This window comes from Eleutherodactylus coqui, chromosome 4 (assembly GCF_035609145.1).
Source record: "Eleutherodactylus coqui strain aEleCoq1 chromosome 4, aEleCoq1.hap1, whole genome shotgun sequence".
In the NCBI taxonomy this organism is placed as follows: domain Eukaryota; kingdom Metazoa; phylum Chordata; class Amphibia; order Anura; family Eleutherodactylidae; genus Eleutherodactylus; species Eleutherodactylus coqui.
In genome coordinates, this window is record NC_089840.1 from 249898902 (window position 1) to 249924361 (window position 25460).

General features: G+C 42.8%; 1 protein-coding gene across 1 annotated transcript in view; it reads left to right on the plus strand.

The window, feature by feature from the left end:
- Positions 1-433: 433 nt before the first annotated feature.
- Positions 434-25460, plus strand: part of LOC136626202 (collagen alpha-1(XVII) chain-like) — a 73228-nt gene continuing 48201 nt past the window's right edge. The window contains exons 1-12 of the mRNA XM_066601043.1: positions 434-593; positions 12608-12673; positions 13230-13280; positions 15957-16100; positions 16195-16242; positions 16383-16418; positions 16989-17036; positions 18436-18579; positions 18665-18823; positions 21109-21204; positions 22193-22270; positions 22441-22599. Of these exons, the coding sequence (XP_066457140.1) occupies positions 12619-12673; positions 13230-13280; positions 15957-16100; positions 16195-16242; positions 16383-16418; positions 16989-17036; positions 18436-18579; positions 18665-18823; positions 21109-21204; positions 22193-22270; positions 22441-22599 (1018 nt within the window). The 5' untranslated portion in view covers positions 434-593; positions 12608-12618. The remainder of the gene's footprint in view (positions 594-12607; positions 12674-13229; positions 13281-15956; positions 16101-16194; positions 16243-16382; positions 16419-16988; positions 17037-18435; positions 18580-18664; positions 18824-21108; positions 21205-22192; positions 22271-22440; positions 22600-25460) is intronic.

Below are 25460 nucleotides of genomic sequence, written 5' to 3' on the forward strand. Positions count from 1 at the left end.
GTAACTTTTGCGCAACAAGTGGCAAACGACACATTGGCAACTACTGATTTAGGGCTTAATCACACAAACGCATATTGCGCAACTGATTTCAATTGGTTCGTTCACATGAGCGTATTTTGGGTGTGTATTTCGTTTGCTCGAAAAATATACTGCATATTCTATTTTCATGCGTATTGCGCTAATATAGTATATATTAAACTAATTTACCTCAATTGCCCATTCAAATACACACGACATGCGCAAAACATACAGCAAAACATTCACAGGCGCACAGAAACACAACACCCATCGCGCATATATGCAGCACAAATGTTTGCAGATTATTGGGCTGAGTTGTCTGGTGGGTCCAAAGAAAAAACCTAAAATCATGACATCACACCTTTGTCAGGACTTGCCTGAAAGTGAAGGAACCTGGAAGACTGGGATACTGAACGAGAGAGCAATTGAAAATCCTGGAAGCATCAGTCAGCCACAACACACCTCAGAGGAGGGCGAAACACTAACAGTTCTAAAAAGGAAAACTTTTGGGGAAGGCAGATACTAATTTGGACTCACCTGTTTCCAGAGGTTCTTCTCTCATCAGATTACCCAAGGTATGTGCACTGGATACTATGCATATGCATTAGAGGACTTATATATGCATTTATGGAAGGGTAGATAGTGAATTTAAAGGCAGTTTACATTCATATCCGTTGTGTAGGACAGTCTGGTCATCAGTGGCTCCACCAACCTGGAGACTAGACTTGTACCACTGTGGTGGCTGCCTGCACTTGTCCTATACCACGCATATGCTTTATAGCTGAGTGCTCTGGTTTCTCTTTGTAGCCTGAGGACATATTTGTATTCTTCTCTATATTCTTGACTATCTACTCTGGTGGTGTTATCATCAGTGATTCTGGATTTTAGAACTTGCTCTGCCTTCTTATGATGAATTGATTTTACTACAGATGTAGCAAACTTTAACTTGCCTCTTTATTGCAGTAAATGAACTGTTGCAGCAAACTTTAACTTGAGTTTTCAATGGCTTTTGTTGTGTTAAGTGTCAAGTCAAAGTTTGCCACATCTGTAGGTTGTTTTTGTTGCATGAGCTTCTATACAGAATTATGGATTGTAGTAACATGATGTATAGGGAGCTCATGCAATAGGTGGGCTTTTGAGAACAGAACATTCACTTGTGGTGCTTATCAATGAATTGTAACTAGAACACAGCACCGCAAGTGTTGGGTCATGACTCAATATATATATATATATATATATATATATATAGAGAGAGAGAGAGAGAGAGAGAGAGAGAGAGAGAGAGAGAGAGAGAGAGAGAGTAAATGTATCATTGTATGAGATTAAGAAAATGACCATTAATGCATTCTTATTGCATGTGTTATGCAGGGGCGGAGCTTGTGTAACTGGTAGAGTAAGCACCCCAGATGTTGGCTGTCAAGGGGGTGTGACCTGAATTTAGGCTTTGTTTATACTGGACTACTGCTGGGTGTTTCAGTGCCCAATATCTGTCCCAGCAATAATCACTCTTGTCCTTTCACACAGGAGCGAGGATCGCTCAGTGAATGCAGGTGGAGCGCGCTGGAAACCGTTCCGGCTGGCTCGCCTCAGTTCACATTAAACAGGCCGATCAATATTTGATCTAGACTCAGCAGATGCTGACTACAACATCATTTACACACTTCCCACAATAGTAGCTCATTCAGCTCAGACAACTACTCAGACAATCCAAAGAAAGGGGTTGACAGGACATTAAATGGGAAGAACACATGGTTCATCTTACCGAAGCAAAATTTCTCTGTACCTCAAACAATCTCTAAATATGAGTTGAAAGCTTAGCTAGTTATTGTACAGGGTGGTCCAAAGGTATGGGGACACCTGAGTAAATGGAAAACGGTGGTTAGGAATACCGTCTTGTGTGTGGCATGTCGCTAAGGGGAAGCTTGGCAACAGTAAGGTTGCCATTGATGAAGAATGGGTCCGCTATATACTTACCCCACACACAGCACACCATGACTTTCTGTGCTCCAATCACCGAAGATGGATCTGTACAGTGTGGGTTTGTGTTGGACCAGTAGCAAAGGTTTTGTTTGATCACCTCCCCTTACATGTAGAAGTTTGCTTCATCACTGAACAGTACCGTCTCTGAGAAATGTAGGCCCGTTGCAATTGCTGTGACACCCATTCCGCAAATTCAACATGGTGATCGGGATCATCCTCATTGACATGATGCATCAACTGGATCTTGTATGGGTGTTATTGGTGCATAGCCAATATCCGCCCGATTGTGGTACAAATCACCCCATTCTCCTATGACAGAAGCCGGGTGCTACGATGTGGGCTCCTGCAGAAGGATGCCAGGATGGCTATTATTGTTGCTTCATCTATAGCAGTTTTGTTATGTGCACTTTTTGAAAGGTCCAATACACAGCCTGTTTGGCAACATTTGGCAAGCAATTTGCCAACTATGCCATGGAGGATGGGAGGTCTATTAGGGTGCCGACCATTGAAATCCACTGTAATAACTTGGGTACTGTGTACCAGGAGATCAGCACAATTTTTGTCCTCTTCTTGCATGTTAATCTCGTACCTGTGTCTATAACAAAGAGAAAATCGCTAATAACTTTGGCAGGAATAATGTAAGATTTGGATTCCTCATCAAATTCTCTATCAGATACATATGTCACATGCACCCCTTCCCATCTGAAAATGTCAACTTGGTTCCAAGATGGTGGTGTTCAAAATGGCCATGATGTTGCCTCCTTCCACTAAGCAGCATGCCATGCCCAGGCTGGCATTCCCAACCACTGTTTTTCATTTATTCAGGTGTCTCCATGCCTTTGCACCCCCCTGTACATTATATTTGTATGAAGTGAATAACACTTATTATAAAGCCACATGACCTGCACATTGATGTGTCAGGCTGTTCAGCCAGAGAAATGTATTTGCATTGTGATACCTGAAGATTGCGAGACGCGCTAAGGGTTTGAGCTGTTACTGTATGTCACTGATGGAAAACCACATTCTTCACTGGGAAACAATGAGGCTTCTGTTCCATCCTAGCAACTGATTACATTTATAGAAAAGTGAAGAACGCAAAAGGGACTAAAATGAAAATATTTGCAGAGATATAGCAGTGACGTGTTCTCGCCCGGACTTGTAGTTTACCCTACGGAGGAGCAACCTCAGCATCCTACCTGTTACCTCAGATGACTGGGCTATGTTTAACAATCCATGTTCCTCGTGTAAAGGGTCATTCACATCTCATTTTTGTCTACCATTTATTTTCTTCGGCACAAATGTCAGAAATGAACAGAGCCTTGCTCAAATGGTGATCTTAATGGTCTCCGTTTGAGAAATGGAAAGCTATGGTTATGTCCTAGGGTTACGTTTAATTATAATGTCAGCTGGCATACTGCCTCAGAAGGGTTTGCAGACATTCGCCTATCAACAGGAGCCTGTACTACCGTGCTTCCCAGAAAATAAGACCCACCCAGATAATAATTTTTGGGTGGGGAGAGGAGCTTGAAATATAAGCCCTAACTGGAAAATAAGCCTAAACTACACTAGATGAAAAAAAGCAATACTCACCAAGCAGGCACCGTCCGGGTCCCTCCCGCTGCTCTCTGGCAGGCTTCCGTGCAGTCCTCAATGCCGATGAAGCATCTCTTGCTGGTGATAGGGCTTGAATTCCCCTGCTTCCAGCAAGCGATTGGTCTGATTGGTTCACGAGCGCCGCCTCAGCCAATCAGAGCCGGCGCTCGATGAACCAATCACAGATATTCATTGAATGGCTGTGATTAGTTAATTGAGCGCCGGCTTTGATTGGCTGAGGTGGTGCTCATGAACCAATCAGAGCAATTGCTTACTGGAGGCTGGGTATTGAAGCCCCGTTACGAGGAAGAGAAGCTGCAGCCTGCCTGAGTGCTGGAGACCTGCGGGAGGGACCCAGACGGTGTCTGCTAGGTGAGTATAAGATACCCCCCGAAAATAAGAGCCTGCGCCTCTAATATAAGACAGAGTCTTATTTTTGGGGAAACACGGTAGTACTGCCCCGCTCACCAGAAGAAGAGTCCAGCTTCTTTTGGGTACCTTCTTATATTCTTGATGGTGTCTTATTCTCTATTTTTCTGATATTAGATACCGTACAGCATGGTTTGAGTAAGAGAACCGTAGACAGTGTAGAATAAATGAGCTATGTTTCAGCCAAACCGCAAAATCGAAAACACTAATTAGCAGATAAAGGAGTTTACAGACTGATCCCAAGTCGCTCACATCTGAACTCTGTGGTACAATAAGGATTAGTCTTAATGTGCCATCAGAAAATGACCTGTTATATAAATCACGTTTTTGTGTTAAACATACTTTTTTATAATTATCAGTTACAATCTACAAAGCCAAAAACTTCTCTGGCACTTCTTGATATATAGACAAAGCTTTGCAGCAGTCATCTCATTAACATCACAGGCAGGAATTTAGGCTGGTCTCACACTACTGGATTTCCATTGCGGAATCCGCGTCTGGCGCTCCGCATGGAGGATCTGCAGCCAAAGGCGTGCATTGACAGGTATGTAAAAATCGCTTTTTCCTTCACACTCATGGAGACGAATTACGATTTTCAGGAGCGGTGGAAAAAATGGCAGCATGCTCTATTTTGCTGCAGACTCTACACAAATGAACTCCACTGAAATCAATGGAGGCCGCCTGACCCACAGCCAGTCCGCAATTGACATTACGGATAGGTAACGGATCGTCATTGCCTAGGCACAGCATGGGAAATTCAAATCTGAAAAAAAAATCTCTACTGCGCATGACCGATTGCAAATGTCATCCGCAGTAAAGAAATGACAGGTACGCAGGGTTGCCGGGCTGGGGTCAGAGCCAAATTCTGCTGCAGGCTCCGCCCCCTTAATCCAGATCGCCCGTGTGAGACCTGCCTGAGGCTTTATTCCCACGAGCGCATATACGCCGCGTTTTCAATGTGAAGCATTGGTTTCCAATGCACTAGTTCCCACTGGCGAATGTACGGTGCTTAAATGTGCCGGTAGCATGAAAAATAGAACACATACGCGGCCGGCGCATATACGCTTAGCCAAAACATAGTTCTGGAACTATGTTTTGGCCAATATACGCTGGCGGGTCCCATAGACTCCAATGGAAGCAGGGAAAGAGAAGGGAGGGGAGGCATTTTTGCGTCCAACGCTGCAAAAAGCTTACAGGTGTCTGTATATAGGCACTGGAAGGCATCCCGAGGATTTTGGCAGAGCGAGAGATTTCCGGGGTGTGGCGTATTTTTTCGCTAAAAAGGAGCTCACGGTCATGTGAATAGACAAGAAACCGCTGGCTGTGATCGCTGAAAAACGCCCATTCAGGTGATTATACGGAGCAGGCAGGAAAACGTAAAAACGCCATTGCCGTTTATGCGCTCGTGTGAAAGAGCCCTTACACTAAGAGGTAACACCTATATGTAGATAACACAGGATCCACCATTCACAATAGGTATAAGCTGTAACTATCTACTCCCCCTCCCCCCTGCAAAATGACCTCTACACAGGTCACAGAGCATGTCTAGAACAGTCTCCCATACAAGTCAATGGGTCCCCTCCTGACCGTTGTGTCAATGACCCATGAGGCTGCTGTTAGGCACATCTTTTAAATGCTGTTAAATGTAGCTCAGGAAAGATGGATGCCCCTATACTCATGTATAGAGAATAGAATAAAAACTGCTACACAGAAACCAAAAACATTAGATAAATGAAAAATCTTTCACTATCTGGTTTTAATTAATATGAAAAAAAATAGTGATCTAGTCCCTTTAAGGATCTTGTCCGGATGTTACTTAGATAAAATCTATTGCCTACTTCAGATATAAAGATAAGGGACTCTAGCCAGGGGCGTAACTATAGGGGATGCAGGGGATGCGGTTGCACCCGGGCCCAGGAGACTTAGGGGGCCCATACGGCCTCTCTTCTCCATATAGGGAACCCAGTACTATGAGTAAAGCATTATAGTTGGGGGCCCTGTTACAGGTTTTGCATCGGGGCCCGGGAGCTTCAAGTTACGTCTCTGACTCTAGCTACTATACCTACTGAATGTCAATGAAATGGAACAAGAGCATCCTCATAATTACAGGCCGTTAGGGTACCACATTCCATGCATGATGCTTCCTCTGATTTATCTCTTAGCTTTGTTACATCCGTTCTTTATACAGTTTTGGTTATGTGGAGCGATGTATGTCACTCTCATTAATTCATGGTGCATGTAGTCTGGCTCTACTTTCAAGTCCACTAGGATTGGAGTTAATAAACTTGTGTATAAAAAGTAATTATGTATACGTAATGCTTCAGGGTGATCCTTACTAGACTACACTTTATAGAATGCTGTAAGGCACTATATTTAAGTTAATTAAAATAATTATATAGGATGATGTTAACTATAGGATACTTTATAATACTGCAAGGTAGTGTATGTGTTTGTCACATTACTTAAATAGGTACTAAAGAATATGGGAGAGGAGTAGGTCATCAAATCCCAGTGAACTAGTGGGTGCTTGTTCAGACATTATACATATGAACCGGATTATACTACTAAAAACTATTAATAAGCACAGATAGAAACAAGATACATTGCTGACACTAAAATCTTGCTAGAAGCATAGGTGGGTGGGAATATAACTAGAATTGTGTAGAGTAGATACTATGACACTTGGGAGATCTCAGTTTTCTGGGATTGTCATCTTAATCACTAGGATTAATAGGAAAGATACCAGATTCCAGTTAAACCCTTTTCAATCCACTGTCTGACGTCTGAAGACATTATGATTTAAGGTTGTACAGCTTCGATGTTGGAAGACGTCCATCAGGATTCTCTTACTGTATATTGCCAGCCTCTCTGCTGTCGAAGCCTATCCAATGTGCCACCTCATGCAGTACTGGCTTTAGCCAGCATGTAGCGCGATTGTATAACGGCAGAAAAAGAGTAAGCCCCCTAGGAAAACCAGGATACAAATTGGATTGGAAAGGGTTAAGTCTTGCTTCTAGCAGCTTTATTATGCTTCACAGCAAACACTTCTCCACAGCACTTTACGTAAACACAGTACATTAGCCGCTTCCTCGAAAATAAGACATATCCTGAAAATAAGCCCTAGCTAGATTTTCAAGGAAGCTTGAAATATAACCCATACCCTGAAAATAAGCCCTAACTACACTACACTGGTCCAGGTCCAGGTGCATCCTGCTCCTCTTCATAACTCAAGCGTACACACTTCCCACAGTCCTTGGCGCTCATACAATATCACTTCCTGGTTACAGGATTCATAAATCCTGCCTCCAGGAAGCGATGGCTGTGATTGGTTCATCGACTGCTGCTTAGCCAATCAATACAGCGCTGGATGAACCAATGTGAAGGCTCTGATTGGTTCATCCAGCGCTGCATTGATTAGCTGAGCAGTAGTCAAAGAACCAATCAACAGCCATCTCGTTGTGGTGGTGGGATTTATGAATCCCATAACCAGGAAGGGATGTTGTACGTGCACCGAGGATTGCAGAAAGCGCACGCCGGAGCTATGAAGAGGAGTGGGAGGGACCTAGATCAAGCCAGATAGGTAAATATAATAAGACATCTGCCAAAAATAAGACTTAGTGCCTCCTTTTGGGACAAAAATTAATATAAGACAGAGTCTTATTTTGGGGGAAACACGGTATATAACATCCCTCTTGTACAATCAGGTGTAGTGCCCAAAGCTTCACAAGCAATAGATCTGTACAGGGTGCATCCCTTACATTGTCATACACCACGGTCACTGCAGTACAGCTCCCACAGGCCTTTTAACCCAGTCTGTCTCTGTTGCAGAATGGGAATCACAAGTGAGAATCTCATACCTCTTATTAACCCCTTAATGGCACAGGATGTACATTTACACCCTATGCGTGCAGAGTTTATATGGAGGAAGATCTGGAGCTGATTCAACTCCATACAATGTGAGTGCCAGCTGTTTCTCACAGCTGACAGCTTCTGGCAACAGCCGTGATCCTTGTGAATGTGGCTCGCTTTTGTTAGTTGCAACAGCAGAATTTAAATCCCCCAATCAATTTTGTGGCAAACCGAACGGCGGCTCCCTGCGATGAGATAGCTAGGTGTTGTTCAGTTGCCATGGCAGTCTGGGGTTTTCTGAAGACCCCTAGCACTGCCATGGCTGATTACGCAAAATAATCAGATTGTGGTATAAGGTAATACTATGGTATTGCATTTTACTGCTGGATCGATCAAATGATCACAAGTTCAAGTCCTCTTTATGGGGCTAAAAAAATATAAACATGAAAAAATAAAAGAGGATAAAAGTTACCCCCCTTCTCTTATATTTATAATAAAAATGTAAATAAAAAACATATTTGGTATTGCTGCATCCATAACAGTCTGATCTATCAAAGTAACACATTATTTATTCTGCTCTTGCACATTATCATCTAGGATGAGACAGTTGGCCCCTAGGTTCCAGCGTGGGGCCGTCCCTTTTTCTTTGTTATATTTGTCTTGTTAGTGTAGGGACTTACAAGACGAGGACCCTTGACGTGGTCTTGTGAGCTTACGTGTTTTGGCCAAAATACAAACCAATACTTTGTACCTTCTCATAGATATTTCCATCTGTCTGGTTGTTTGGTACATTGGCAATTAGGAGGTCATTTGGTGTTTGTTCTTTTACTCTTACCTTGATGTTTTTAAAAGAAATGTAATAAAAGTAAAGTTTTCATATCTGTGCACTCCAGCCGTCCGCTTTTATGCTGATCTGGACCTATCTTTGACTGGAATATGGTGATGGGTCCCATAGACTCCTATGGGAGCTGCTAGAAAAGACAGAGGCAAGGGAGTTTAGCAGCTGCTCTGCTGAACTCCCTCCCTCTCTCCGCCCCTTGTCGGCTGCTGGCAAAGCGAGGGGACGGGGTGGGATATTAGCACACTAGCTCCTGTGCCGCCTCATCCTGCCTCCTTTCCTTGCCAGCAGTCGGCAAGGGGCGGAGAGGGGGCGGGAGTTTAACATTCCAGCTACTGCCTCGTCCCAATGCCTCCCTTTGTCGGCAGCTGGCAAGGGTTAGAAAGGGGGAGGGAAGGGGAAAGGAATTTAGCAGAGCTAGGCTCTCTGTCCACAGCCAAGGTGGAATATCGCTAGCGATATTCTGCCACGGGGGAGGAGGGGGGAGCACTGACAGGTCTCTGAGATGAGCCCATCTAATAGATATTGCGGCAATCACAGCATGCCATGACTTAGATCCCGCGAATGGAGAATCGCCATGATTCTCCGCTCATGGACACCGGCGCTGCGCTTTCCATAGTAATCCTATGGAAAGCTTTACAGAGCATGATCTGTGTGTGATTTATCGCCCGCAGACCCAGCTATCTGAAAGGGCCACAAAAGAAGCGATGCATCCACGATTTGGTCGTAGCTGCCTCCCGCACTTGCGATTTTTGGCCACGATGCGGCCGCGACGCATGTGGACGAAAATCGCATCGCCCATGTGAAGGAGTCTCTAGGCTGATTTTACCTGTCCTTAGCTCTGCTACATTCATACATTTTGATTTGTGCTCTAGTTCTTTGACACATGATGCTCTTTTTTACCTTTTGGTCTTATAAAACGAACATATAACTTAAATCTTGAATGAACGAAGATGGCCGCATAATACGCAGTGAATGGGGTCTATTAAAGTACATTCATTTCTATTGATCTATTCACGCTTGCGTATGATACACGTGTAAAAAAGAACGCAGCATGTTCTATTTTACTGCAATAGGGCGATATAGCTCAATTGTTCTCTATGGGTGCGTAATAAACGCTGTGCATATACACAATTACATTGCGTATGTGCGGCATTTATACGCAGCGTTGCTAGAGCGGAAAATTAAGAAAAAAGAGACAAGGAAGACTGCGAATGACAGCGTGCATGAGATACGCTGTCATGTGCAGTAACGAAAAAAATGGCTCACACAGAACTATAACGCTGTGTTATACATGGCCTTAGACTAATGATGCATTATAATACACAGTCTGCATCAGGTACCGTCGTTAGAGAAGCGGTGCGATCGTCTTTATTTCTCCAGGACCGGAGGGTCGATCTAAAGAGATGATGCCTATTGTTCAGCTTTATTAGCATTACATAGCAGTATCCATCACTAATCCAGGAAGATATGCTGCTTTTCTTTACGTTCAGGTTATTGTCTTCTAGGAAAACTATATCTGCCTCCTGAATAATATCAGCTTTCAGCCTTCGCTCTGAGCTATGCTTTATATGGATCTAAATGACTATCGTCTGTACTGAATAACTAGGGGTGTTGCTCTGTAATAATAAACTCATATATCGCCTGCAGATATTGTGCAGATTATAATAATCACGTAAGGTGTCTGAGGTCACCGATGCTTTCTGTATTGAGATAATGTCTTCACCGCTCAATAATGTTGCTCTTAATCATGATAAACAGTCTGTCCTATTTATTCCGGGTTTATCGCTCATCTACTGCAACTTTCCGTACACAAGAGGACCTTTTTTCTAAATTATAATGAAGAATATACCGTATATACTCGAGTATAAGCCTAGTTTTTCAGCACATTTTTTTATGCTGAAAAAGCCTCCCTCGGCTTATACTCGAGTGGGGTTAAAAAAAAAAACAACAAAAAAACACCGCAATACTCACCTCCCAGGCGGCGTCTGTGTCCCTGGCGCGATGGTCTCCCCGGCGGTGCAGCAAAGTGCTTAAGAATTCTCCCTGCTGTCATCTCCCTGCTCAGCTTTGAATTCCCCCGCCGTCAGTGCTGTGTAGGTAAGCGCTGTGACTGATCATTTACAGCCATTCAGTAAATGACATCACTGAATGGCTGTGATTGGTTTATCAAGTGCCGGCTGTGATTGGCTGGCACTCGATCCAATCACAGCGCTTACTTTCAAAGCGCTGCCGGTTAAATTGAAAACCGAGCAGGGACATGAGAGCGGGGAGAAGTCTGAACGCAGACGCTGGCTGGGAGGTGAGTATTGCGTTTTTTTTTTGTACCTAGTATATACTCGAGTCTAGCTAGGCTTATACTCGAGTCATTAAGTTTTAACAGTTTTTTGTGATAATAGTTATTGACTCGGCTTATACTCGGGTCGGCTAATATTTGAGTATATACGGTAAGTTTGGGGCGGATCCTCAGCAAATCCACCATATTGGAGCATGCCCTTAAAGAGGTATTCAGGGACTTTTTAATTTTATTTTTTCTATTGATAACCGACAGATAGACGAATAGATGATTAGCACTTTGATCGCTGCCGATCAGCTGATTCTAGTGGCCACTGTCACTGTGGTCAGCGCAGGAAGCATAACGCACTGACCATAAAGCAGCAGCTTAGGCTGGTATTGCAGGTACAGCCAATGCTGAACTGTAAAAATCCTGGAATACCCCTTTAAGGTTGTGAGGCACGGGTGCGACTGCTACCTTTGTACCCCCTATACCTGCACCCTTGTTACATGCTTACCCAATATTTTTCTTCTACGTTTATATAGCCAGTGTATGAGATCACTGTGACATTTTAGGTAATTTAATTAGAATGAATATGAAAAATTGATTATCAGTGACTGCCTTTACTCTGCAACCAACTTGATTCCAACACTGTAAGTTATGGAGGGATGTATTAGATTTTAGCAACATTAGTAGGCACGTCATTAAACAGAGCTCTTCTAGAAACTTCACATTTGATTATATATAGATGCAAGCTTAAAGGGCTACTCTGTTTAAAACACATTTTTTCCATCCCTGCCCCCCTCACCTGATTGCCTGTCACACTCTGGAGGTATCCTATGTATATTGCAGCCAGCCTCCTGTCTGATACTTATCAGGCACTATCTTGATGTTGTGATTTTTTTCCTGCTTTCTCTTTCACTATTCTGTACTATCCCATGCGGCATCCGCACAACATTACATGAGCAGCGAGAGACAGTACCATCTCCGCCTGCTGGTAGGACAGTGTGGTTATCACAACTTTGCCTATTCACCTAAAAGTGTATATAGCCTGAAGGCTTTCATTATAATTGTGTGACAGGAGCCTTTTGCCATCAGCAGTAACTGTAGGAGTCTCTGCGCCCCCCTCAATACAGCTTGTGTTGTAGGGTCCGTCACATAGGAATTATGTTTACTGAAAAATTGACTTTTTGAGAAAACATAAAGCCAAGTAAATCTCAGGTGGTCACAATGAGCCACCTGAGGAGAAGGGCTCCAGGAGTTTCAGATAGAAGGGAATAACTAAACAAGGTAATACTAGCTCACTGGTATATACAGCGAGGGGGGGTGGAGGGTCTGCGTACATAATGAATGAGTGTCTCTTCAATACAAAATAGTACTGAAATTATCAATATTACTATCACTGTTATCAGCGGAGTCGAGCAATAAAATGTCAAAGATTGCCGGTTGAGAACATGAAGCAATAGCGTCCCTCTGGTAGTTATGATAATAAATGATACATTTCTATATTGCATTGTAGGTGACTATTATTGGCTCTACAAGTTCGGCCACATAGTCATTTTCTCCTCGATTTTTTATTTAATTTCCATTTGCTCAAAATCATATTTCCCTTTTTCTCCTCTCAGGTGACTATGGAATGGACAGTTCAAGTAGAAAAGTTTACTGGGGCAATGGGGAAGTCAAAGGGAAAAGTATGTTTTATACTTTTATACGTTTTGTTTAAAAAAAGAATTTCTATGAACTTAAAACCATGAAAATATAATTAAAGTATAAGAATATAATTGTTTATGGAGATTTCATAGTTTAAATACACATAATAAGTTGACTACCTGTACAGATACTGACACAACAATTCTGGTTAACCCTTTCCAATCCAATTTGTATCCTGGTATTCCTAGGGGGCTTACACTTTTTCTGCTGTTATACAACAGCGCTATATGCTGGCTAAAGCCAGTACTGCATGAGGTGACACGTTGGATAGGCTCCAAAAGCAGAGAGGCTGGCAATATACAGTAAGAGAACCCTGACGGATTTCTTCCAACATCTGAACTGCACCTTCAAATCATAATGTCTTCAGAGGTCAGACAGTGGATTGGAAAGGGTTAAGCTTAGAAACTGACAGCACTTTACTTACCCTTCTTTGTCAGAGATTTGACCTGACAGTCTAGTTCTAACAATGTATAACAAATGGCTATATAAGTGAAGTTTTTATAAACAGTGGTATATGATGCTTTTCTTTTTTTTCAGCCTATAAGGAAGCAGTTTCATCTTCATCAAGATTTGGCTCACTACCGCCAAGTAAGCTATCAATTGTACAGGTGTAGATGGTGTTAAAGAGGGTTTTCAGGGAAATACTTTTGATCACATTTCCTCAGGATAGGTTAACAATAGTTGATCGCCGTGGTCCACCGCTCAGGACCCCACCTGACCAGCTGATTGGGCACCCACTGTCAGCACCGCCATATACAGCTTTCGTTCTAACCCCTGTGTGTAGTGTCGCTGACAGTGGACGTCCACTCAACCAAGATCCAAAGGGGTGGACCCCAGATGATCAACTATTGGTGGCCTGTCCTGAGGATACGTCACCAATAGTATTTCCCTTGAAAACCTGCTTCATTTTACTTGCAATGTGAAATAGAGTGTTTAGAGGGCTCTTGCAGTTGGGGTTGCTTTTACTTCATATTGGGGTGGTCATGCTATGCACATTAAATACAAGCATTCATCATGCCAAAATAATGTTTGTGGAGCAAAAAAACATTAACTTAAAGATTGCTACATATATAGAACATATAATATTTGGCAGGAATTTTTGCACTATTTTTAGAATTCTAGAGTCAAGGGGAGTCAAAACAACCAAATGTTCTATCAGATTTAACGGACGTTACAGCTGGGAGTTCTCTGCTCAGGACCCCCACTATTAAGGAGAAAAACTCCAACCTAGGGCCTCACACCCGTATTAAGGTTTTCAGTTACAATTTTATCTCTCTGTTACATTTTTGAAGCAGAAAAATGCAATTCAACGTTTAATTTCTTTCCTTATTGATTTCAATGGGTTTTAAAAAAAAAATTAAAAAAATGGAATGCTGTCCGTTTACTTTCATTCCGTTATGTTTCCATTTTTGGAAAACTATTTGTTCTGGTTAAAAACAAACATAACGGATCGGAAGCAAATTGACAGCATTTTCGGGGGGAAACCCATTGAAATCAATAGGGAAAAAAATGAAATTCATAATTAGCTTAGCATCCTAGGCCATAAAAAGGTAATTCTGTGTAGCATACAATTAGCAGGTAGTTGAATTACTCTTAAGGCTATGTCCTCATGAGCCATAATGTGCAGTGGAAAAAAAATCCACTGAGGATTCCTTGTGAAATTTGCTGCAAAATCTGCTGGGACTTCTCATAGAATTGAGATGTTGCGTAGTGCGAACTCCAATGAAAGTCCAGGAAATAGAGGAAGTAGATTCAACTCATGGCTTACTTGTAGAAAGACGCTTGGTGGTTGCAACATCCAATTATAGAGGCACAGTTCACTTTAAAGCAGTTTCTGTGTTGGTGGTGGCTGCACTTCCTCAAGCTGGTTTACCTCCATGCAGCAGTTTGCTTCCTAGACTCTCTCTATCTGTAGGCCAGCTGCACTGAACTCATCAGCTTCTTTAGTTAGAAACCTTCACATCAGTGGGACTTATCTTAGCCTCATCTGAACCGCCACACATAGGGATAACAGGAATCAGCTTAGCCTGGACTTTTAGCACCTGTGCTCTTTCACTCAGTAGTTGTCCTCACATTTGCACCCCTTGGCATGGGAACAAAACGAACATTACATCTTCTTCTGTAAGCTTACACTAATCTTATCTTCTGCACTATACTTTTTCGTTTAAAGGTCCTTCTACATGGTCTAATAGTCTTTTCAGCGACTGCACGAGTGCTGACGTCACCGCTAAGGTCGTCGGGGCTCGTGCAGAGCATTCAAATTGAAAGTCTTGCCGGCGGTTCGCTGGCTTCTCGTCCGCTTCTCACTTAGCGCCCTTGAGAAGCGCTGAGCTTTTACACAGGACGAGAAGCCAGCGAGTGCTAATGAGGTTTTTTAAGCTGACTGTGATGTCCATATGCCCTAACAGGACATATAAACAAGAGGTGCCTTCATGATACAACCCTTTTAATGTAATGCATTTGATTTGGAACACTGTATCAGAAAAATGGAGCTCTGACTACTATTAAGATATATTATACATAAGATTTCCAAAAGTGCTACTGCACCCCAGCATTTCGGCTTTTCTTGCATGTTTTTGGGAGGTATGGGGGAGTGCCCTACCTGCAGGAGAGTTAAGTAAGACACAGGGTTTCTCCTACAATGGCATGTACATCCTTTAATGATACATCAGCATTTATATAACCTTCCTAACTAAAAGTTAATGTATTACTCTTCTTCATTAGCTAAATTCCAGGAAATGCAGTGTTTATACTTCCTGTGCTCAATGTATGCTCACATGTAGGACCTTAGTCTTCATAAATGTCTAAAACATTATCTTTAGTATTAATCAACATCTTATTAAATCTCTATAAATGTACTCTAACACTTTGGTGTTTTCCCTACATGGTTAACTTTTTTAATCCGCCTTACAGGTAAAAATGAAATCCAACATCCTCCGTTTTCATTCTTCACCCCCAAAATCTGCCACCAGAGGGCATTACATAGACTTTATTAAGGGGTTATTCCATTGTAGCATAAAATTGTTTATGTTCATTTTAATCAAAATCTCTTCTAAATGAGTGAAAACTTCAAGAAAACTGCCAGCTATGGAGAACAATGGAAAGGGTTGGTGGTGGGCCTTTGATAGTAGGGCAGCCTTATATAATAGTATAAAACTGGATTATGGAGCAACCCATTTGTAAAATTTAGGCAAACATATGAATATTGTTTTAACATCTGGATGAGGGAATTTCTCCGGATTAACTACATATATTAATCTTCAGCCACAGGTGTCAGCTCAAGAGTAAATCTCGGCTCTTCTCGGTCACGAAATGCACAGTCCTCCACTTCTACTCTATCACTTTCACCAAACTCCACCTTTGATAGAAAGACCTACCGCTCCAGCTCCCGCCAGGTAGAATATGAAGGTAGGTACTGCCCACTAGTGGCACCTCATGTTGTTGCCCTAAATCATGTGTCCTCTGATATATATAAGCGACATATCCGTGTCATGTATTTTAGGAAGTTCTAGTGGAAACTCATCGCTAGAGTACACCAGAGAAGAAATGGGTATGTACCTGAATGCCCTATGAAGCAGATTTATATGCAGTGAATGGGTTTGTGCTGGGTAGCGGGTCTGTATGTAAAACATAGATCATTATCTGTATGTCGTATTTTTAACCTAGAATTAATTTTTTCTATTTTTGCAGCATCCCCTACTACTAGAGGTCGTTCTATGAGCAGAGGTGAGAACATGTTAGACGCTGACATTTGCACTTTATATTAAGGGGTAGGGATACAAAAAAAAAAGAAAGTAGAAACATCTTTGACACAGTGTTAGCCAGTAGAACAAAATATGAATGTTCTCAGTAAGAGAAACCAAGTGATCTTGTAGATGTGATACCTTTTAATGGCTAGCAAAAATATATGATGTTACAGCTAGGTTTCAAAACGACTGTACTTGGGTTTTTTCATCAGGCTTCTAGTAGGATATATCTGAAGAAGTGTGTATATATATATATATATATACATACACACACGTGTACATAAAAGGGCACAACCATAGTGATACCAGATAAGGATGTGAGAGTTTTATGATCTCTGGATTAATGTTAGCTAAGGGGCCTGCACCAGATCCCGCCACCCCACCATAAAACCCAGAATCAGGTACACAACATTGGACGTAGAACATGTGAATTGTATCATATATTAATGAATATTATTTTTTCTCACCTTCTCTGCCAGCCAACAATTGTTTTAATCATCCAGTTTAAATATAAAACTATATTTCTATTCTATTGCTTACTGTTTTACAGAGACTCAAATCCGCACCCGTCTCCAAAGTAACTCTCCCTCCTCACGATGTAAGTCATGCTTCTGTCATTGTAGAATATATTCATTTTGCTGTTTATGTTTATGAGAGTCATAGTAATGTGCATCATGGATGCAGTTGGAGTGACAGGTGGAGCATGCGCTCTGAGTACCAGATGCCACTCTACCATTGCCAGGGTATTTAGATGCATGGCAATGGCAGTGAGTTAAATTTTTGCCCAGGTGAAGGAATGCCCAACTACGACTCAGAGGTATGTTATACTCTCATACTGATCTCATACATTTTACCTCTTTGCATTGAGATTATTGGTCATTTTTGTGAAATCATAGTGAAAATAGCTATACATAAGTTTACCATATATCTAATAATGTGCAAAAAATTTTCTCTAAGCCTTATGCAGATAAAATAATCTTGAGCAAGGACAAGGAGTCCCTACAGCTCCATATACAGAGCCATTGACACTCAGTGTTGTCACCATATTGTGCTTGATACAATGTTCTGCAATGACACTCTTCCATAGAAACAGTGCTTACAGGGCTGAAGAGCTCCGTAATATGAGGTCCAATGGAGCATGCTATGATTCATATTGGATACAGTGGTACTAGTGTAGTATGTCTCCACCGGAACTAGGCTCAACTGCACGTAGCGCCCAGGGTGTAACCTGGGCGTTTCTTTGAGCTGAGGCCGCTTCCCAAAAGCTCCAAGCTCAAGCGGGTGCTGGCTCTTACTGATAGCCGGCCTCATGCTGCAGCTCCGAGCTCAGTGGGAGCCAGCTGTAACTGATAGCCGGGCCTCCCACTGAATCAGAGAGAGCTTTCTCTGTATTGGTCATTGGATCCCTGCGATGTAATCGCGGAGGGCCGACTGGTTGTCATGGCAGCAGGACGCCATATATAGGCATCCTGCTTTGCCATCACCCCCGAGAATCACGAGCTTTGGTAGTGGGAGCCGGATGTTACTGACAGCCACCCTCCCACTGCATCATTGGAGGTGCATCAAACCAACAACCCCCGCTGTTAACCCCTTATATGATCTACGTAGGGAGCTCCCTCTGTTTTCTCATCGGACTCCCGCGATATAATCAGGGAGGGCCGACAGGTTGTCATGGCAACAAGATGCCAGATATAGGAGTCCTGCTTTGCCATTGCCTATGATGCAGCTTGAGGCAGGCTATCTGTAACAGCTGGGTCACACTGAACTTGGAGCTTTTAGGAAGTGGGCTCAGCTGCAGGTAATGCCGAGGTCATGGCCTCGGCGTTACCTGCAGCTGAGCCTACTTCTGGTGGAGACATACTACACTAATACTGGATACAGTATGGCCCTATAGGTTGTAGTTTGAGTATTTCTACCATTTTTATTTAATGAAACAACATAATAAAATAATATTAAAGACAATTTAAATCATACATGGATGTGTAATATCGATTTAGGGGCAGAACTTGATGATGTTAAGAAAATGGTGAAAGGTGGCCGCTCCACCAGCATGAGTCCCATCAGATCCCCAACTAATACCCTTCCCATTCCTAAAAAAGCAACAGTGGAAACAAAGATAGTAATGGAGAGCTCCCAATTAGGTGAGTGCCTGCTAGAGAATATCTCTTTATACCATCTTACTACCTGTACATTCATATCGACATAATCACTGGCTCTTTGATACAGTTTCAGGATCTTATGACACAACCATAATGAAATCTGCTCTCCCATCCTTCATGTGGACCTCCACACTTCCTGCAGGGTCCTCCACAGCTACCCATCAGAATAATATGGTCAACATGGCTTATGGGTCATCTATGATAAATGCTCATTCTGCAGGATCAGGTAAATAATATACTAAGCATTTAGCTCAGTTGCTTTATTTTAATTTGATTTCTTTTCTTCCATTTTCAGTATTTGAAGTTCCAAACAATCTGGCCCCCTGCTATCACTCCTTGCATCCAGGATTGAATTGCTCCTCTGCAGCTATATACTAGTGTATTGGGGGCCATATGCCGTCCACGTTAGTCCACAGACAGCATATGACCCCATTATAGGTCTATCAGGCTATGTAGATTGGTGTTTTTGATGGTTTGCATGAAAAAACTCATGGCATGTCCTATTCCTGTCTGTATCATGGACGAGAAATACGACATGCCAGTGCATGTGAATGTGCTGTGTCCATGTAATTTGGACAGCACACAAACTGGTGCCTGGGTGAGGCCCAATGCAAGTTGTGCCCGAGCCTCTCTGGTGCAACCTCCGCTCACTGCTAGTGTGCACCTAGTCTTACCGGTAGTATAACATATTCCTCACCTCCTTTCCATTCATTTGTATTTTACAGATAACATATAACTGGGTTGTCTGGTTTACAAAAATCTATTTTCAAATATCCGACTAAAGGCTTTCTGACTTAATAAAGGTTTTTCATTTGGACTTCCATCATTGAGCTTCAGTTGAGAGCTATAGAGTCTCTGAAACAGGTAGATGGGCAGTAGTAACCCTGCTTGGCTCAGGCAAAGGCTGTGGGGGAACAACTCAACTCCATCTGCTTACCCTATCAATAGAATTTCCTGGATCACACTTAGCCACTAGTACGGAATCTACTCTGTAGGTATCAAAAACTAGGACCCCACTGGGTGAGATCAACACTCGGTTATAGTGGACATAGTTACTGAAAAACTCCCAGTTACAGGGTTGGTGTCCCTGGATGAGATACTGAAAGACAACCATGATAATTCCATAAACTGCTTGAAACTTTTATTCTGTGATGTAAAGCCCCATTTGCACAGAAAGATGATCGCTCAAAATTCATTCAAAAGTTAGGATGATTGGCAGTTTGAGCGATCATTTTGCATAAGCTGCTAATGGGCACTAATGCCCATTAGTAGTTTATTAGCTTAATTTGCATGTAAATAAGCCTCCCTTCTCTGTATGCTGATAACAGCAGGTGGTCTGTTATCTGCATATAGCCCCTTTGTTCTGCCACAGTACTGGAGCTGAATACAATATTATCAGCAATCCCATGGAGAATCACAGCGTAGGGTCCATGGTATCAGCTGACCAGCTGAAGGATGGATTTTGAACTTAACTAAAAATCATCGTTTGGACGAAAAGCAAATGATGGTATCATTTACACGCAACGATTATCGCTCAAAAGACATAATTTGAGCGAATTTTGAGCGATAATTATAGCATGTCAATGGGGCTTAACTCGGTAACAACAAGTATCAGCATAGAGATCAGATAGCAGGTGGCCTTAGAAACTGGTGGAACGCAAGCCAAATTTTTCTTCTCTGTGCCTTGAACCATAAACCAGACTCTACACTCTGTCTCTTACTGTAGCCCACGATGTATATTATCTCTGCCACTTTCTACACTGAAGATGGGAGCTTCCCCTTATGTCTTGCTGAGCCCCGTAAACATGGCGCCCGCCTGATTTCCTTTTCCGGTTTATGGACCACCCATTTCTTCCCTAATTTAAATAGACATGTCAGGTTATTATTAACAGAATTTTGAACAATAGAAACAAAGTCACAGTCCCACCCCTTTACATATGTCTGTGTAAAAAGAAAAAAGTTTGGTACGATGTTAGCCAGTAGAGCAAAATGTGATTGTTCTTAGTAACAGAAACCAAGTAATCCTGTAGATATGATAGGTTTGAAAGCTCGCTGCAACATCATGTCTTTTTGATAGCCATTAAAAGGTATCATATCTACAACATTACTTGGTTTCTCTTCCTGAGAACAATCACATATGTCTGTGTGATACTTGGGTAGTCCATTGATTTCAATAGGCACCATGTAATACTTCATTTTCCCTGCGGTGGCACTGCAGGGAAATTAAGCACTAGGTTTCTCAGCAGATTACAGCTGATTGCTGGAGCTCCAAGCTGAAAAACCATATGTGATCAACTTATTTTTTAGAGTCTGTCTAATAAAAATGGATAATCCAAATAACAAACTTCTCCAAAGTAAAATAGAACTCCTTGAGAGCAGAAAACTGATTTTTTTTTGACAACGGGAATGACAGATATATCATGAAGGAATTCTCAGAATCAGAATGATTTTTAATTGTATTTTTTTTCTAATTATGAATAGACTTTAATCACCTCTTTGTTTTATTCACAGTATTTGGTGTGCAAAACAATTTGCCCCCATTATCCTCCCAAGTAACAGCATCAGTCCCTGTTGTCAGTGGCTCAGCAACAGCTGCAAACTCTTCAGGTGAGCGTGTGGAGCGTGATGGATCACCTGATTCCCAATACAAGGAATGACTGAGCATAAGGTCTCTTCCACACGGGCGACAGTGATATCGCCGTAAGAAAGTCGCAGCAATGTTGCATCTGTGTTCTATGCGATATTGCTGCGTTTTCTCGTGGCAATATCACAATTTTGTGACACTACAAGTCACACGTGGCGCTTTTTGTAGCGCTCTTTTTCGGGGATTTTTGGGGGGCTTGAAATATAAGACGTACCCCAAAAATAAGGTCTAGCCCCGGCACTTGTTTGATGTCTTCTTGTCAACGCCTCCTGGATTAGAGGTTCAAAATCCCCGCCTCCAGGAAACGCTGGCTGTGATTGGTTCTCGAGCGCCGCAGTTCAGCCAATCAGAGCCAGAGCTCGATGAACCAATCACAGCCATTGCATTGAGTTGTATTGAATGGCTGTGATTGGTTCATCCAGTGCTGGCTGTGATTGGCTGAGAACCGATCACAGCTAGTGCTTCCTGGTGGCGGGGTTTTTGAAACTCCAATCCAGGAATAGCTCACAGAAGACTTCAAACAAGTGCCGGGAACCTGCGAGAAGTGCGGCGAACCTGACAGTGGCTGGTAGGTGATGTATTTTTTTTTATGTAGCTAGAGCTTATTTTAGGGCTTTTACAGTAGGACTTCCTACTGTAAAAGTTGCATTGCACCGCATGAAAACTGTGTTTTCGTGCTATGCAACAGAAAGGAAGGCTCCATAGTAAAACATGGGCTACAAAACCTCGCAAATTGCAGCAATATTTAGCAACCCCAATTCTTTTTCTCGCAATGTAGCAGGCTACAAAACATCGCTAATGGGACGGAACCCATTGGAAAGCATTGGCTTCACATACATGCGATTTGTAGCACTGTCGCATCACGAGAAAGTCGCACGATTTTCTCGCCCCTGTGAAACTGGCCTAAAGTACAACTGGATTTGTGAATATAATCTTTTTTATGTCTTTAAGGTTATGGAGTACAGAAACATGTAACGCAGAACACCCAGAGCTCCGGAATAGGAAGCAATGGTTGCTCCTCTGCAAGTGGTAAGCACCTATAATAGGACTCTAAACATAAAGTCAATAACAAATAAAAGTGCCGTTTATACAGTAGATAGAGCGCTAGTAATAATCATTCTTATGGAAGTTAATAGTTCTGGAAGTTCCCAGCATTTGAGATATGTGACATAAAGTCATGGTCAATGTTCATTTTTCAGTTACCACCACTAAAACCCAAGGCGATGATATCCTCAGTAAAGAGTACAAGTTCCTTCTCCTGGAGAAAGAAAAGGCCCCAGCTAGGAAGGAAGGAGACATGCTGATAATGTCTAAGGACAGCGGCAAGGTCTTCACTGCATCCTCTGTTGGCCATTCAGGTACACATCTGTGTTCTATCAATCCAAGCCTACCATGGCCTGTGATCTCTATTGCAAGCAATAATGCATCATCATAACAATCATAGCTTTTCTGGTTCAAGTACCCTACAGGAACATTAAAAGTGTTAGAAAAAATAGTAAGAAAAAAAATACACATAAAAAAAATAGTAATAAAAAAAACTTTTTTGCGCACTTTCCCCTCTTTGTATAAAAAAAATCCCCACATATTTGGTATTGTATCCGTAACAATCTGTACAATAAATTGAATACACTGTAAAACAGGGAGGCGAAATGCTTATTTTGTTCATTTCACCTTCCAAAAATATGCAATAAAAGTGATAAAAAAGCCATATGTATCCCAATATTGTACTAATAGAAACTACAGCTCATCAGGCAAAAGACAGGCCCTCACAGAGCTCGGTCAATGGAAAAATAAAGGAGTTATGAGACTTTGAATGTAGCCATGCGAAAAAAGGGGTTTTGTTGTGCAAAAAAGAACATAAAATAAAATTTAAATTTGGTATCGTCGTAATCGTACCAACCCACATAAATAAATAAACATGTCATTAAGGGCCCACTTATATAGCTGTAGGTTTTTTACGTACGCCCGCCAGTGCCCTAAAAATGCCTGAACGGCAAAAAGGCCCGCCGCATATACGCCGAGGCTGCAATGCCTGGGATGACATTCCTCCTTCCCTGCCCCTCGCCAGCTCACTTCCTCTCTCTCCCCCCCACCCCCCGCCATTTGCAATGGGAAGCGGCGGGACAGGGGTGAGCTAGGCTCCCACCCCTTATCCGCAGCCAGCAGTGGGAGGGGGTGAAGAGTCCCATCCCGCCCCCTCCCATTGCAAACAGTGGCAAGGGGCAGAGAGGAGAAGAGAAGGGGGAGAGAATTTACCAGTCATGCTGCTAAACTCCCTCCACCTCTCTTCTCCGGCAGCTAGCATAGGCTCCCATAGGAATCTATGCAGCTGCCGCCGCTGGCTTGGGGCGCCAGGTCTTGCGCTTTTATGCCAGGGAAATACACCCCTGTGCACTGATGCATTGTAAGCCAGTGCATCAGGAGGGCCACGTATATCGGCCGGGTGTGAAAACCCGGCCAATATACGCCCTTGTGAATAAGCCCTTATGCTGTATAATTAGAGGCTTATTCAGATGGGTGGATGTCGGGTTTTCATGCCCGGCTGCTATACGCTGCCCCTCTCTGCAGCGTATAGCAGCCGGGCATGAAGACCCGACATCCACGGGACGTCAGGACGAGCTGGGAGCAGTGGACTGAGCTCCCACCCCTCTGCATTTAGCCACTATTTGCAATGGGAGGTGTGGGTGGGGGGCAGAGCTATGTTTTGCCCCGCCTCCTCCCATTGCAAACAGTGGTGAGGGGTGGAGAGGGGGTGGGAGCTCAGTGCACTAGGTCCCTCCCCGCCCCCTCCCCTTGCAGAGAAGAGCAGCGTATATCGGCCGGCCATGACAACCCGACCGATATACGTCCGTCTGAATAAGCCCTTATGCTGTAAAAAAAAAACAATGGCAGAATTGATGTTTTTTTCTCCCTGCCCTCCAAAAAACTAGGTAAAAGTTTAACATTTTATGTGTACCCAAAAAATGTTAGCCATAAAAACTATTGTTTGTCACTCAAAAAACATGTCCTCATTTGGCAATGTCAATGGAAAAATGAGAAATGAATGCTTTTGCAAAAGTAGAAATGATGATCCAAAAAAAATCATCAACTCTTAAGGCGTTAATAACTAGAGATGAGCGAGCGAACTCGGTAAGGACAGATACTTGAGCGAGTATCATCCTTACCGAGTACCTGCCTGCTCGCCCACAAAGATTTTGGTGGCGGCGTGGGTGAGCGCTGTGTTGTGGGAGTGAGCAGGAGGGAGCAGGGGTGAGAGAGAGATCTCCCTCCTGTTCCCCCCCCCCCCCCCCCGCTCTCCCCTGCCGCTCCCCGCCGGCACCCGAGTATCTGTCCTTAACGAGTACGCTCGCTCATCTCTATTAGTTAACTACTACAGTCTCAGAAGTATTTAACTCTTTGAATAGAATTCTTCATAAGAGCAGACATTTGCAAATCAGGTGTTGTATCTCAAGCATACCTGATGCAACTAATCAAGATAGGGGTAAAAAAAAAAGAGTGATCCAAAAAGTTAAGAGAAGAGAACATTACCTTGCACAAACAAAGAAAAGAATACAAAAAGATTATAAAGGCGCTGAATCTTTTTAGATATAGTTAGAAGCATAGTCACAAGTTCAAAGTTTAAGGAACACTGACTACCTGGACGTGGCAGAAAGAGGAAGCTGCCACCAGATTCATGAGGAGGCAGATGATCAAAAAGCCTCCAGTAACTGCAAAAGAGCTGCTGTAAGATTTGGTGACAGCGGGCACTGAGGTTTTGGGATTCTGTTCTGTGGAGCAATGAAACAAAACTGGAATTGTTCTGGCATATGGGTCTGCGTTATGTCTGGAGAAGGAAGAATGAAGCACATACTGAAAAGACCCCCCTGCCTACAGTGAAGCATGGCGGTGGCTCGGTGATGCTCTGGGGCTGCTGTTCTTCCTCTGGCACTGGAAACCTGCAGCCGGTGGAGGGCAAGATGGATTCAATCAAGTATCAGGAAATCCTGGGAAAAAAGGTCATGCCTTCTGTGAGGAAACTTATTGGACCTTCCAACAGGACAATGATTCCAAGCATACCTCAAAGTCCACCAAGGCTTGGTTGAGAAGCCGTCTTCGAAGGTTCTAGTGTCTATCACAGCCCCCTGACTTTAAAACTGTACAGAATGTTAGGTGAGATTTGAAGAAATATGTTGCAGCGTGCAAACTCAAGAATACTAGTGAACTGGAGGCCATGAGGATT